Source organism: Notechis scutatus, chromosome 3, assembly GCF_049901735.1.
Source record: "Notechis scutatus isolate UNSWTSFEM ecotype Mainland chromosome 3, rNotScu1.2, whole genome shotgun sequence".
Classification (NCBI taxonomy): Eukaryota; Metazoa; Chordata; class Lepidosauria; order Squamata; family Elapidae; genus Notechis; species Notechis scutatus.
Genome location: NC_142011.1, coordinates 56,618,377 through 56,634,367, shown reverse-complemented (window position 1 = coordinate 56,634,367; position 15,991 = coordinate 56,618,377). Strand labels below are relative to the sequence as shown.

The window sequence follows — 15,991 nt, the reverse complement described above, 5'->3', positions numbered from 1 at the left end:
ACATTGACGTGTGGCTGGACCTATTGAATCACCCCCCACCTTGGTTAAGAGTACTAAAAATGCGTAGGTGTAAGGCTCTATTGTCACGAAAGGTTACACTGAAAACCCTGCGCAAAACTGCGCAGGTGTTATCCAGTTGTCCTGAGGAAGCGCCACACCCCCCACCATATGTGCCACCAGGAGGGTTTGATGATGGAGGGGGAGATGAAGAATCATCAGGGGTCCCTGGGTTCATGGCCCAGCTGGACCAATGGTCCCCATATGTAAAGAAGACAGATCGATCAGCCCAGGCTGACCCTCCTCAGCGGGCATCCTCTACACCAGTGGAAAACTGGCCTGACCCTATTTCTACTGAGAGGCTCCGACAGTCTCTGAGTCTGGAACCAGGGGAGGGGACTTCCTCTGGAACAGAGCCAGTTGCTGCCAGGACTCGAGCAAAAACAGAAAAAACCTCTTTAACAGCTCCTCTGAGGCAGGTAGATCAACTGGCCATTAACCCTAGGAACCCCTCTGAGTCAGTCACACTCTCATTATTCCAGCATGTACCTTTCACTTCCTCAGACCTGTTAAATTGGAAGTTACATTACGGCCCATTCAGCGAAAAACCCATGGAAGTGGCAGACTTAGTGAAAACAATAATGGATGCACATAATCCCAATTGGCTAGATGTCCAACAACTTATGGGGACATTGTTCAGCCCTGAGGAAAGGGAGAAAATTAGGAATGCAATCAGTGAAATATTAAAACCTGATGTTACACTGAATCATTCTTTAATGATCATTCTTTGCATGATCAAAACCTGAAGACCACCTGTACTGTACACCACCCAGAGTTTTTGTAGAGTTGGGTGGCCTTAGAAAAAAATCCAAAATAAATAAATAAGCAAGCCAGGATCATGGACCTTGTGAGGCTTTATGGCCCCAACTACCGTATATGCCGGCGTATAAGACGACCCGGCGTATAAGACGACCCCCCAACATTTCCACTCAAAATATAGTTTGTTATATACTCGCCCCCTCTTCCGCACGCCTTCCACTTTTTGCACTTTTTTTTTTTTTTGAGGCACTTTTGTCTACCGTGGAAGCGAATCCCGTGAAGCCGAAAGGAGCAGCCAGCCTTCTCCCAGCTCCCAAGGAAGCGAGGCTCGCACCGCCCGGGCTCCGCTGAGGTATCCGGCTGGGGCTGTCAGGAGTTGTTACCGCTGGCGCGGCTCCGCGCGGCTCCAGTCCCGCGTTGCCTTGGGAAGGGAAAGGCAAAAAGGAAGAGCCGCAGCGGCGCTTTGCAATGGCAGCAGCGGCTCCTGGTTTTGCCTTTCCTTCCCGAGGCAACGCGGACTGGAGCCGCGCGGAGCCGCGCCAGCGGTAACAACTCCTGACAGCCCCAGCCGGATACCTCAGCGGAGCTCGGGCGGTGTGAGCCTCGTTCCTTGGGAGCTGGGAGAAGGCTGGCTGCTCCTTTCGGCTTCACGGGATTCGCTTCCACGGTGCGCAAAGTGCCTCAGCCGCTGGCAGCCGCAGTGCTTCCCAATTACTATTTGCCGGCGTATAAGACGACCCGGCATATAAGACGACCCCCCCAATTGGAGGCATCTTTTTCAGGGCAAAAAAGTCGTCTTATACGCCGGCAAATACGGTATTTGCTCCTTTTCTCTAAGTCTGATTTAGATGTCACTGGTTTTCCATTCAGGGATACATATATTCTATCTGCACACAATTAAACATTCCCAAGTGAAAGCACAAAAGGTGCTTTCACTCCATTTCAGAAGTTGTATTATATTTCCTAATAAAAGTCAAATATAATAAAGTAATATACACAAGTTCTTGGTGACCTCTAGTGTAAGTCAACTTGATCTGCAAAAGATGTCAAAGAATTAAGATAAAGACTAGGGATTATTCTACTGGAAATACAAACAGATTAAAGGAATCTTCTAGAAAGATTCTCACCCAGAGTGCTTCCCATCTCAAAGCTAAAGATGAGCAATAGAAAAAAGGGCTAATAATAAAAAACTTTTGACAACCAAGGCTTTGTCAATTCAGTTTGCATTCATCCACGATTCAAATATCTTTTTTTACAAATAGTGTTGCTAAACCTCCTCTGAGAAGTCCATAATGCCAGGAAAAATGAAAAGAGAAGAGTGTAACCAGCAGCAAGTGGGGCTATAATTATAACAGCAATGAATGTACCCTTGAGAAAACTCAAATGCCAGGTTGAGGATAAGCCATACAAGGTGTTAACACCAACTTGATGGCACATCATCACCACTGCTAATATAACAACCCTTATCCTCTTCCTAGGCATTTATTTCTGATTCCAAAGATAACTTATATGAAAAAAAAAAACATTTTAAAAAACCGTAGCATTTTCTGTCAACATCAGTTTATTTTTGTGAAGCATTAGAACTGACTTGCCATCCTCCTTTCCAGAATAGCTACAGAGAATTCAAAAGCCTTCTTTTTGATTTTAAAGTAATTATTCATTGTGTCAAGCCTCAAATGAACAGCTTTGTGTTAGCTGTATCTCAAAGACAAAAAAAAATATATCAAACTGTTGTTTGTCACCTGGAGAGTCACATAGGAGATCTTTATAACGTCTCCAGTGCCATTTAGCCATATGTAGCCACAAATACAGATTTAGAATTTTTTTAAACTAAAAGCTTCACTATCCTTCCCTCCCTCCTTCATGCACACATACACACCACAAGATTCAAAATCCACTGGATATCTACTTTTGAGATCAAAAAGAATCGAGGGGGGAAATCCACTGTTTACCTTTTTCAATGTGATGGCTTCCAAGCGTTAGGGGGCTCATCCAATTTCAATAAGGATTTAGAATCCACACTTGATACTCTTCTTACACATCCTTTCCCACTTTAGTGTTATGGCTTTCCCCGGTTCACACAATAACCTTCCTTTGTTTTGAGAACCATCTGTTGTTATCTCAAAGGTGCAACTAGACTTTTGAAAAATCACCTTTGGGACAACCATGATCTGGATTAGTGAGAATCTCCATAGATAATTTTTGTTATGCTTGAAGGTCTTTCTCGTCAGGGGTGGGCTTCAAAAATTTTAGCAAAGGGTTCTCTGCCCAGTTGCTGGGTGGGCGTGGCCATGGTGGGTGTGGCCTAATTGGCCTTCTGCACCATGGTGAGAGGATGTTTTTGCCCTCCCCAGGTTCTTTCCTCAAGCTTCCAGGAGGGCAAAAACAGCCTTCCTGGACTCCAGAAGTATTCTGGAAGCCAGAAATGGCTCATTTCCAGCCTTCCCGAACTTCTGGGGGGGGGCTGTTTTTCGCCCTCCCCAAGCCTCCATGCACACCCATGCAGGCCCTGCACTTACCTGCATCCAAAACAGGCCGAGTGGGGACTCCTAGGAGGGGCGGGGTGGGGTGGGTGGGGCCAGCCAGGAGTCGGATTTGGGGGTTCTCCAAACTGCACAGAATCTTAGCTAGGGGCTCTTCCAAACCCCAGTGAACCCCCAGAAGCCCACCCCCGTTTCTCGTACTCTTCCACATGCTGCATCAATGGAAACTTTCCAGAACAAACTTTTTTTTATCTGTGGTCTGCTATGAGCAGTTCTCCTACATTATATTGCTCACATTGGCTGTATAGGATATCACAGAGACATGGTCCAAAATGCCAGGTACAGCTCCACTCATTGATTCAAGGAAATCTCTGTAATATCAGAAAGAACTCAAAATACCCTAAGTTCAGTTGACCAATTAAACAATTTTGGAAGATTTTCTTTGAGGAAGTCAAGGAGATGTCAAAAGCAGAGATTTGTTAATATGCAAGGTAGACAGAGGACTTACTGGAAGGAGGCGGTGGGCGCAATCTTAAGAACTTGAAGCAGGGGTGGGATTCTACAGGTTCGCACCTATTCTCTAGAACCAGTTGTAAACATTCTAAGCAGTTCGGAGAACCGGTTGTTAGAAGAAATTACTGGCCTAATCCTGTAAGGAAGGCAGGAAGGAAACATTCTGGTGTTGCTTACAGAAACTGCCTCTCCGTTAACCTTATTACATTCTTGGCAGGACTAGACTTCCTATCTCAGGAACTTCTCTGGAGTTTTTTTCCCGTCCTTTGCTGGTACTTTGCTTGTGTGGAGTGATCATTCAAAGTTACAATGGCACTGAAAATTATGACCGTTTTTCACACTTACAACTGTTGCAGCATCCCCACAGTCATGAGAGGCCAGGCAAGGAGATGCGTGCCTCAATGTGAGTGATGTTGAGTTGGCCACGCCCACCCAGTCACATGACCACCAAGCCATACCCACCAACTAAGCCACGCCCACAGAACCGGTTGTTAAAAAAATTGAATCCCACCCCTGACTTGAAGTCTTTCCTTACTGAAACTAAGAGAACCACTGTTACATTTCAGAATTCATGAAGAACCAGTGAGGTCCTAGAAGGCTGGGAGGAGGTCTTAAAGAGAATCAAAGATGTCCCTTCAACAAGAGTAGGATATGAGAAATTGCAGATTTCTCAGCTTGACATATACACTATATAGAAGAAGCCTCTTAGCAAAGCCATGTTTGTGAGTATTTAGATAGGAATACAGCAATTACCGTGTTTCTCACAAAATTAGGCCGGGCCTTATTTTTTTTTTGACCCTCGAAAAAACAGCTAGGCTGTCTTTTCGGGGGTGACTTAATTTCCCCCCCCTTGCAACCACGGGTGGGTGGGCAGCGACAGCTTGGATGTTGACCTCGGCGCTGATGGGACACTTCGTATTGGGAGACCTTCCACCACCATTGCTTTCCCTTCTCCCTTGCTGCCGCAGCATTTAGAGCAACGCCGCAGCATTTGGCGCAGCCATGTGCGGCAAGCCAGGGCTCTTCCCTGCAACCGAAGCCCAGCAGAGATACTCGGCTTCAGGTGCTCCATTCGTCGCCTTCCCTTTGCCTTTGAAGGTAAAGCCAATTATTTTAAAAATGCCGCCCTACTACAACAAAGCCTCCCCTGCCAGAGAGGGCAGCTCCCACATGGGGAGGCATATCTCCCGGGGCCGCAGTGCAGGATTGGCCCACCTCGGGAGAAGCGCCCAGCCGCCATCCCTGCCTGGAGCTGGGCAGAGTGCGAAAAGCTTCGCCTGGGACACCCAGCACAGCTGACAGCGGGCCCTCCTTCCCGGCAGCAGAGCTCACCAAGCTCTCACCAAGGCAGCGAGTGCCTCCCCGCCTGACCCTCTGCTCATCCCACCAGGGCCGTGCCAGAGCCGTACGGGCTGGGCAGAGCCAGGAAAGCGAGCCGCGGGTGTGCGCCTGCCTGCCAAGCAAAGAGCCGGGCCGAGCTACAGGAGCACCTGAAGCCAAGTGTCTCCACTGGGCTCAGTTGCAGGGAGGAGCCCTGGCTGGCTGCGCGTGGCTGCACCAAACACCGCATTGCTCTAAACGCCGCGGCAGCAAGGGAGAAGGGAAAGCAACGGTGGAGGAAGGTCTTCTGATACGAAGTGCCCCACCAACACCAAAGTCAACGCAGGCAGCACCATATCCGGGTATGCAACAAAACTACTTCCTAACGGCAAGCCCCCCCCACCATTCTCCCCCCCCATTTTGCATGTTTAATATAGGCCTTAATTTGGGGGAGGGGCTTAATTTGATTTTATGCCGATAAAACATGCTGGGCCTTCCTATTGGTGGAGGCCGTATTGTTGAAGAAACACGGTAAAAATCAGCGAGGGTTTCTCAATTAGCAATCATATTAGACTAACCTAATCTTTTTTGATAGTCACAATTCCATGGACATAGTGTATTTTGACTCAACGACAATTTCTAATATACTTATTAATAACATGTTAGATGGACATAACTAGTTGAGACATCACACAAAGAGTATTATGTGTCGGCTTGGAGAATCATTTTTATTAATGACTTAATCATTAAATTATTAAATATGCAAATGACAGAATATTAACTTTAGCACTCTTTTCACCAGGAGAAAAAAATTCAGACATCATGTAATAATGAACAGGGATGAAATCAATGGGATTGAAATGTAACAGGAAGAAAAATTAAGTTATGTGTATAGAGAGAAAAAAAGAAAGGCATAATTATGGAATGAGGGTGATTTAATTTGGCACTATTACATGTGAAAAAGATCTCGATGTTCTCAATTAATACACTTATAAATCAACAATGCAATGTAACCACTAAAAAGGCAAATGTTATTTCAAGAAGTATTAACAGATGTTTAGAATCAAAACTATTCATTGATCTGAAATGCTTTAGCATATTCTGCACGAAGCAGTGCTTTCAATAAGATTATTTCTAATATTTCTTCTGACTCTAAGATTCTACAAAATATATTATGTTGTTCATTTAGAATTGTTTCTTGCTAGACCTGGAATCAATCCTTGGTGATTCTTTTATAGGTAATGTTCCCAACACATTTCTTCAATTGGCTGGTTGGTTGATTAACTGATTGATCGTGACAGATTATATTCCATCAAGTTGGTATAGACACTTAGAAACTACAGAGAGACCTCCAGATGATCAACAACCAGGCATTCAAGTCTTCCAGCGTTGCACCCAACAGCTTTATATTCCACTTTGCTAGTGGTTATCCTCTTATTCTCTTTTCTTCCATGCTTTCTCACATGATAATTTTTCTAAACTAAATCATTGCAAAATGTATCTATCATGTAATAATCTCAGTGTGAAAACTCTTAGTTGTTTTGTTCCATGATCCTTTTGTTCTCTGGGCTATCCATTATGTTCCCAAAAGTCTTTCTTAACACCAACATTCAAAATCATCCTCACACTTTCTATCAGACTTCTTAAGGGTCCAAATTTTGTCTCCATAGCATTTCACAGGGAAAAATCAGTAATTGCATGATTCTTATCTTTGTGAGTATAAACACATCTTGGCATCTGAATATATTTTCTAAGGCTTCACTGTTCCCCTACCAAATGCTAGTCTGCAGAATCTGAGAACTGGTTCTTTTACTTGTTCATAGTTGATCCTGAAAGGCAGAAACTATCCACTACTTCTGTTATCTTCATTGTCAAAATATATCTTAATATCTTAATATTAATATTTTGAAGACCAACTACAATACTCAGAAAGCCAGTCTCTGACAGAATTATTTTTACTGACTATACTATGTATAATTTTTAATCACACAAGAAAAGAAAATTACAGATTGATGTATTTGACTGACGCATAATCAAACAATGGAAACTTTAATGGTGAAGGCAGAGAATGTTAAATCAGCTGATTGTAAAATTCTCAATACTGCTGTTGAAAGACATTAGCATGGAGATCATAAATGTAATTTTACACCAAGGCACACACACTATGCAGATGTGTTGCAGATTGGGATACAATTCTTCTTGACACTAAGTGCTCTTTTATTTTATTTTATTTTATCTTCTATTGCAAGAACACAATTTAAATGCTTGTAAAAGTCTGTGGTAATTTTGTGGAGAGTGTCAGTCCAAAAGAAATCTATTTAAAACTGTCCTCTTCTTCATAGAAGAGTCTTCTTCTTTAAAGATCATTCCATTCTTGATATTTACCCTTGTCCTCTCTAGATGATCAATTTAACAAATAAAATTGGTGCCAATGTTTCTTAATCACAAATGATTCAGAAAACTGTTAATAAAGTATATTCAAGTTTCATTATATGGAATTTTCTCATGTGCTTACTCCACAAGATGAGGTCATCATAGTTATTACTGGAACCATGGCAATTATGAATGCAAAGTAGATAACATCTTGATATCTCAGGTGCTATCACTTACACAACACCCCTTTCATGAATTTGTTTTATTGTCACTTTTTCTAAACATCTTATATGGCTTTATGTTTTCTTATTATACTACACACATACACAACACACAAATCTCCCTTAAAAAGGAGCAACTATGTTACCACTTATTTAAAAAGTGTTATAAAAGTAATTATTTGGTACAAATGACATTAGATCTAATTGTATCTAGATGGAGTTTCAATTTTCTATTACTATTTGTCCATATAAAGAAAGAGATAATATTATTTAGCTAGTGTTATGAAACATTCCATGTTTTCAAATTATTTGCATAACTCTCTCTCTACTGCTAGTACCTTTTTGTCAATTTTGGTGCACTTAAATAAGTCTTGGCTCCTGATGACTACATGGACAAGTCCATGCAGTTTTCTTGGCAACATTTTTGGAAATGGTTTGGCACAGCCTTCTTCCTAGGGATAAAAGAAAGTCACCCAGCTGGCTTTATACCCACAGCAGGACTATCTTGGTGTCTTCAATCATTAAACGAAACTATTTCTCTCTCTAGTCTATTATTTTATTCTCTCTTTTTTTGTAGTTTTAAATAAAAATAGGCATCACTGTGGGAAAAGTTTTTTTAATTGCCACTAATTAATTAATGTCCCATTAATTGTCACATAGTGTGTGCCATTCTTGCGACTCTTAGGAAGCCTCAGAAGCATTATGAAGCATTGGGAGAACTGTGTGTGTGATTTGGAGAAACTTGCAGTCACAAGTTTCAGAAGCTTGAGGTAGCAGCACTTGATGGCCGGCACCACTGGCTCTGAGTGGCCCAGGGATTGGTGGGGGCAGCTAGCTGAGACTGCTGAATGCCACAGGTCTCTACTTTGGCCCCAATGCCATTATTCAGGGTGGCCAAAAGGGAAGATATGGGTGGTGGTGGTGAGAAAGGGGGGTGGAAGGAATTGGAAGCAGGGGAGATAGTTTCTTGCTTTACTGAGGACCAGAGTGGGGAGGAATAGATTGGGATGGATCCTTGCTTAACAACCGATAGGGTTGCAAAGGGGATTGCCAAAATTGTCGTCACTAACATACAAATAACATCATGCTTTATGATTGTATTGCTTAATAAAGGAGATTCCTGTCCCAATTATCATCATGACTCAAGGACTACCTATGCTAACAACGGCTGAGTCTGGAAGGTGAAAGTTTTTCGTTTTATCTGTTTTACTCCAGATTTGCAGCAAGTTGTGAAGGGAGTACTGCAAGAGGCACAAGAGATCTCAGGCCCCTCTTTCAGCAAGGTAAGCTATCCTTCAATTTAGCAACAGACCACACAACTCAACCTTGTAACAAGGAGATCATTTTTCACTAGCAGAACTTGAAGCGTATTAAAACCAGCAGCAGCCTTAAACCTATATTTTCAACATGCAGAAATATCATAAACGGCAGCCATTTTCAAGCTTCTTCTGGCTACTTGGACACTGATACAAAGAAAATAGTTCAAATCTGTTAAAACAAAGGAAATAAATTATTTTCTTTTGATAGTATTTTAGCACTTCTGAGGCTTTTGTGCTACACGAGAATCGATTGGAGAGGTTTTATACAATGGAGAGATGAAACCACTTGCTTGCTCTTTAAAATTCCAGCATATTTCCCTTCACAAGGCAAGGCTAGGCAATCAGGGAGAAGATCATGCATCCAGTTCAATTACCTTTAGATTTGCAGACAGAAGAGCAGAAGCAGCCTCTATTTATAAAAGACTAAAGTCCAAGGTTAGTAACCGAGTAACACCCTTTCAGTTAGGCTTCTCTGTTGGGGTTAGGCAACAAGCTATATTTGATTATTTTCTAGCAGGGCTGTGTATATTTCAAAAGTTATTTGGAGGAAGTGCTTTGGATCTCATATGAATGAAATACCTCTAAAATCATTAAATATTTGGACTTCTTTCAGGCTTCTGTGCTTTCAGCTGCAGCATCATTTCATCCAGGCTAACGGTGCAGTCTTAATAGTTGATCTACTGAATAGCAAAAAGAGGAGGTGAACTCATGTGAAGTCCAAAGCTCTTTTTTCAAATAATTTTCAGTGAGGGCACAGCAGGCAAAAAGCCAGGGGCCATGTTGGAAGGCAGTAAATATTCTTCTCACAATATAATCAGTATACTGATTTTCGTAAGACAAGAGCTAACAGACTGTAAAGAGAAGGTGGTTCAGAACTTCTTTCAGGCCACATACTTACATAAATTAAAGCTGACCAAGGATAAATCTACACCTATTCTTTCCAGCTATAAGCCCTTGCTGAAAATTATTTATTTGGGGTCTTAGCACAACCTTTTAAGAACTCTACCTTGTGATTTTTAGCTAAATCATTCATCAATCACAACTTATGGCTATACCATATGTGCCACACTGGTTCGTAGGTATTCTAACACAAAATGAGCACACTGCTTTTAAATTCAAGTCAATAGCATTCCAAAAATTAAGAAAAAAAGGGATTCCCTGAACTCACTATTTCCAACTGCAGAAAAAACATTGGAGTTATATGTTAGGAAGAATCTAGTTCCATCTTTTCTCAAGAAGCATCATCCACATTTTCTTCCGCATTTGGAAAGATAAATTGGTTGATATAACCTCTTTTGAAATATCACTTTTCTCTAATTACAGGCATTTCTAGGAACAATTTAATAAAGAGGTATAACATGAACCAAAGCACTCAAGCCTACCTGGATCTTTTTGCTGCTAATTATTAGCAAACTCACAACACAGGCAAGGAAAGTGGCCAGGGATTCGTTAACTTAAATTACAAATCCTGTCCTGCTTTGTTGCTATAAACCATTGTCAGTTATCATGTTAAACTTTCCTACTTGTTTTGTTTATCTAACACAGCTTGCTGATATTATGGTTTTACGCATAAGGGTTTTTTTTTATTTGCAACTCTGACCTTCTATCTAGAATAGCCTTCTCCAATATAGTGCCTTCCAGATGAGACTATAACTTCCAGATTCCCAACCAACAGAATCAAAAGCACAATTTAAGTAATAAAAATGTTAGCAACAGGGAAAGGGTATAAAGACTATATTCTCTTTAATTACTTATTTCCAAAGGACTCATCAAATTTCCTTCAAAGACTATCATGAATATATGAATATATCATATACCTTGTGTGTCCAATCACACTTGGCCAATAAAGTATTATTCAATAAAGTATTCTATTCTATTCTATTCTATTCTATTCTATTCTATTCTATTCTATTCTATGAAGGGTTATCTTGAATTGGATTAACAGTTGCTTATCTGCCTCCCAACATGGCTGTCACATATAAATTGGCAATCTTATTTATGAGAGAGAAGAGGGGACAGGAAGTTGTACCTGAGCCTATTGAACGTCCAACGGAGTCAGAGGAAAGAACCACTGAATCTGTAACACAAGAGTACAAGTTCATTTTTCCCTTGTCATATACACTCTTACTTGTTAATAAGAAACTCCTATTTCCTATTCCTCAAAAAATCAATCTATTGATTAAACATGCAGCAGAGAAATTTTATCCCAATATTAATCTAGCTTTGACTGATTAATGTAGACTTATAGACTTATAAGTCTATAAGGCTAGACTTATATCCTTTCCTGAAAAGAGGTAAGCAGTACAATAAAAGATAAACTCCTACAATAACTCACAACAAAAAGTCAGTGGGAGCATGTTTGCCAGTGCCTTTGAGGACCTATAAATATTTAATGTGGACTCCAGAAGTCCCAAAGGTGCTTTTTTCTTATTTTTCTTTGAAGACATTTTACTTCTCATCCAAGAAGCTTCTCCAGTTCTCCAAATGTCTTCAAAGAAAACCAGAAAATCCAGTTGCCTCTTGAAAAAAGCACCTTTGGGACAACCTTAACCTGGATGACTGAGAATCTCCATAGACATGTGGATTCCAGAAGTATTTTAGTTGTATATATGTTTATCTTGTAACAGAGAACACTGATTGCATGAAATTACTGTGTTGTAGAATGTATAAATATGTATAATACGTAAACATGAAAATATAAAAGGTATGATGCCTTTTCACTGCACATCTCTCCTTTCTTATTTTCTAGTACATAAGTGGGTTGCTTATCCAGTTCTACCAACAGCTGTCCAAGAGATAACTGTGACTTTTCCACTTTTTCCCTTGATGTTCTAATGCCAGAAACTGGACTTCAAAATGCAGGTATAGGTCACATTTCTACATTGGTAAATCTCTTTTAAAAATCGCCTTTTAGTGCAGACTCCAAATTCCAATATCCACCAATAAACAAACTTAAACACATGTAAATGAAATTATTATTGTTGCTGTTATTTTAAAATCTTCTTAGTGAAACATAATTCTAATTTCTCAAATTAGATAATAACAAAATGAAAATATAATTTTATGTGATTTCCTTTAGAAATAATTATAAATTATATTTATATTGTGCTTTTCCTCTATAGCTTGAGGCTCCCAATTCCCCCATCTAAACTTGTTTATTTAATCTTAAAGAAGTAGATACTTAAAAATCTATAAGGGATAAAAAAAATCAGTTCTAACCTTGATGGATCATCATTGTCCATGATCCCTGTAATTCCATTAACTTTCAGGTTAAACAAAGCCAAGTATGAGTACACGATCTGAAGGCCTTGTATTAGCCACAAAGTAGACCAGATTATGAAATCAACTCCACAAGATGTTTACAATTACTTTTGTTGAGATTAAAGCAAAATTTTGCTTGTTTTGATTTTGCTGTATCTCCTCCTTAGAGTTCCACAAATTAGTCTGAGTCACTTCCAAATGTTATCTGGATGTTCTGGGCTTTAAAAATCTGTAGCCTTTGTTGCCCCGGCAATGAAATCAGTTTGTCTCCATCATTTCTTCCTTCCTCTCTGCACCTTGCTTGTTGTGAATAAATACTAACAACAATCCTTTTGCTATATTCTGACCTGTTGCCTCTTTTTAAATGCAGCTACTACATCAGCTTTATCAGAGGATTACTAGAGGCTCCATTTGTGCCACCTGATCAGAAACAACTTTCCTTATGTTATTCTTTTGACCTTCAAGTCAGTGTCCTCTCATGGCGACTGCTTGGATTGGTCCCTGAACTTTTCTTGGCAAGATTTTGAAAATACCAATAAAGGTATTTTTATCTCAAGATTGAAATGAGGAGTCCTTGGTGCTTTCTGAGCTTGGCTGTTTTCTTGCAGATGTTTCATTACCCAACTTAGGTAACATTATCAGTGCTAGTGATGAATGTAATGAAACATCTGCAAGAAAGCAGACTCAGAGAGCACTAAGGACCTGTCATTTTTGAAGTGGTTTGCCATGGCCTCCTCCCTCAGGCTGAATGGCTGGCCTAGAGTCACCCAGCTGGCCTTGTGCCTACTAGTAGGCCTAAATACCCAGTTTAAAGCTTGATGCTTTTACCAGCACATCAGTCTTGCTTTCTTCCTTTCCTCCTAGCTCGCATTGTATTCTACATGTTTTATTCAATGATTATATTTATTAGACTGTGATCTATTGATAAAAAAAGGACACCCCATAAATAGTAATAAGAAACAGGTATAATAAAAAATTGTTTAATCTGTATTAACTAATTATCTGAAACTCATCCTATTCTTATTCACAAATTTTAAATACACAGGACAGAATTTTAAGTTAAGTTCTCTAAAGAAGTTTATGAAAATAAAATAATCTTTTCCGTTCACTTAGGCTTTTAAAAATCATTAAAAATTATGTCAAAGAAGCTCTCCTTAACCATAGGAAAAAGGATTCAAGCATCTGCCCAATTCATGGCAATTTTTCATGTCCAGTCTTTCATATCACATCATCATCTGGATGGGCTTCAGGTCTGTCACAGTATAAAGAAGCTATGCACTTGTTGTTGACCTTTGATCTTTGGCAGAGCTGGGACACATGTGAATGAATCATTCAGCAAAATAAGCATATGCTAAGGGCACCAAGGGAAGGGGATTGCCACATTCAACTTTAAGTGCATTTTTAAAATTGTCCTTACCTGCCATATTCTAAATCTTCATTGTTAAAAACTTATGTTCTTTTGCATGGTGAATGATTAAAGTTTAAAAGTTCGGTTTGAAGGTATCATCAGATATCACATTTGTTTCTGTCTCATCGCATACGTTTTGATTCCATTGAAGGGCATAACTGCTGGGCAGTATAGGGGGCATTATTTGCCTTTAATCTATCCAGGGGTAGTGAATTTGTCATAGTTATTTTTAATCACTCAATGAGGTTTCAATATCATTGATCGTGCTATCCTTCCAGACGGATTTGCAAAGACTGAGAGTGGAAGGTTATGTGTTGCAATGTAATTTCCCTCTAATGTATTTGATTTTAGCCATTGGCTGGGGGTGGAGGAAGTGTTGCACCCTAAATCCCTGGACACTAAATCCAGGTACCTTATCCCTTCTGTTTAATTTCTATGTAAGGTATCATCCTACTGATGATATTCATCTGTATATTTTGTTTTCAGACTGACCAAGTAATACTGTCAAGGTTCATACCATGGTCTGAAGGCTGGGAGAGTCTGGGTCAGGAGGTACATGTTTAATTTCAACTTTGACAGGACCAAGTTGTTCTAGGTTAATGGATTTCTCATTCCTAGGGATTTTCCATTCCTCATTCTGAATAGTATAGCACTTTCAGGATGGAACTAATTAACAATTTGGAGGTTGTCATAGACTCACTGTTCCTGCTTAAAGAGCAGGAAGAAGCTGTGGGTAGCAAGGTCTTTAGACAGATTTGTCATGTGTGCGAATCGCACTGGTTTCTGGGTCAGCCCTACTACTAATCAACAACCTCTCATTGAGATTTTTGTTATGCACTCTGCATGGGGCTGTCTTTGAAGACTACTTGAAAACTTCTGCTATCTAGAATGCTGCAGCAGCAGAAGCAATGAATGGGCATGTCTCAATGTGCCCATATAATATTTCTGTTTTAGGTTTCCAGCTGCAATTCAAGATGCTGGTTGTCACCCAAATAAGCCATTCAAGACACTTATTATTTGAGGTTCATTTTTCTCCTGCAATATCTGTAGATCCAGAATGATCTGACAGAGTTAGCATGCTTTGGGATCTATCTATCAAATAATGCCATTTGATGGGGCCCGGGAAGTGTACCTTTTCCATCATGACACCTACTCTTTGTAACAGCATCCCCTCAGAGACACAAACAGCCCAGCTTCCCCGGGTGTTGGGCTAAGGTACTATACAGGCTCATTGTTGGTTGTTTTGCTCTTATTGTGTTTGTTGTCTCCCTGTTCACACATCTATTCTTTTTTATGGTGTTTGATGATTGTTTATGTGTTTAATCAATTGTCCCCACTGGGCAGCATACAAATATGACAGACAGATAGATAAAGTAGATCCTGAGATGAGCCAGAGTCTTTTCAGGAGGCTGGGAGAAGATGGGGGGGGTAATTTTCTTTCTATTGCTTTCCTTCACTTAATTTATCTTGGGCTCAAAATTATTTCCTTGTAAGAACACATTTCCCACTTTCTTTTTTCATTCAAAAGCAGAAAAACAATCGTCTGTATCCAGAAAAATATAGTGTTTAGAATTGAGCTCATACAAATGTGAGCGCAGTGCAGCTGTCCTTCAGAACTCTGGCAGAAAGTTTAGAGAGGGAGAGGAGTCAGGGGTAGCATATGTTTCCCTTTTTTCTGCCCAGTTTGAGTTTAGCTGAATATCCGAAGAAAGGTAATGTGAACACTTCTAAGCTGAATACCTGCTGAGGCCCCAAATATCTTCCTTATGCTCCTCTTTCTAGTGTAAACCTCAGCATTGGATGCCACTTGGATTCATGACCCCTTTCAAAATAAAAGAGAGGAAAAACTAGTGATGCCATTTAAATAAACTTTGATACAAATATTATATGGATGGAAAGAGAGAAGTCTTGAGAGTCTGTTTTGGGATGACATTTGCTATGATATGATAAATGAAAACGTTTTTTTAACCATCCAGTTTGAATCCAGAAGTCTTTGCAGAGGCCTCAACTGGTACATTCTGCCCCCGACATTAACTCTCCCTCACAGAAACAGTGTTGTTGTTGTTGTTGTTGTTGTTGTTGTTAATTTTTGGTGAGATTCACAGCCTTTGGGGCTGGTTGGTAGCTCAGCAGCTCGAGTCTTAACCAAGGACTTAGGAACTGTTAAGGTATCGTTGGAGGATATAAGCTGTTCCAAGTAGGGTGGATTTTTGTAGAATCAGGGTATTCAAGTCTAATAAATTCAGAATTTCCAAATAGCGAGGTAGCCCTTTAGGT

At 40.2% G+C, this 15,991-nt stretch overlaps 1 protein-coding gene across 13 annotated transcripts in view; it reads right to left on the bottom strand.

Annotated features, from left to right (window-relative positions):
• The window catches only part of ST3GAL3 (ST3 beta-galactoside alpha-2,3-sialyltransferase 3), a 201,869-nt gene that overhangs the window by 151,250 nt on the left and 34,628 nt on the right, over nucleotides 1–15,991 (bottom strand). For 8 of the 13 annotated variants that reach the window (XM_026665724.2, XM_087960112.1, XM_087960114.1 and 5 more), the window contains one exon: nucleotides 11,075–11,122. The exons of the other annotated variants lie outside the window; for them this stretch is intronic. In XM_026665724.2, coding sequence (XP_026521509.2) covers nucleotides 11,075–11,122 — 48 coding nt within the window. The remainder of the gene's footprint in view (nucleotides 1–11,074; nucleotides 11,123–15,991) is intronic. 13 annotated transcript variants of the gene reach the window in all.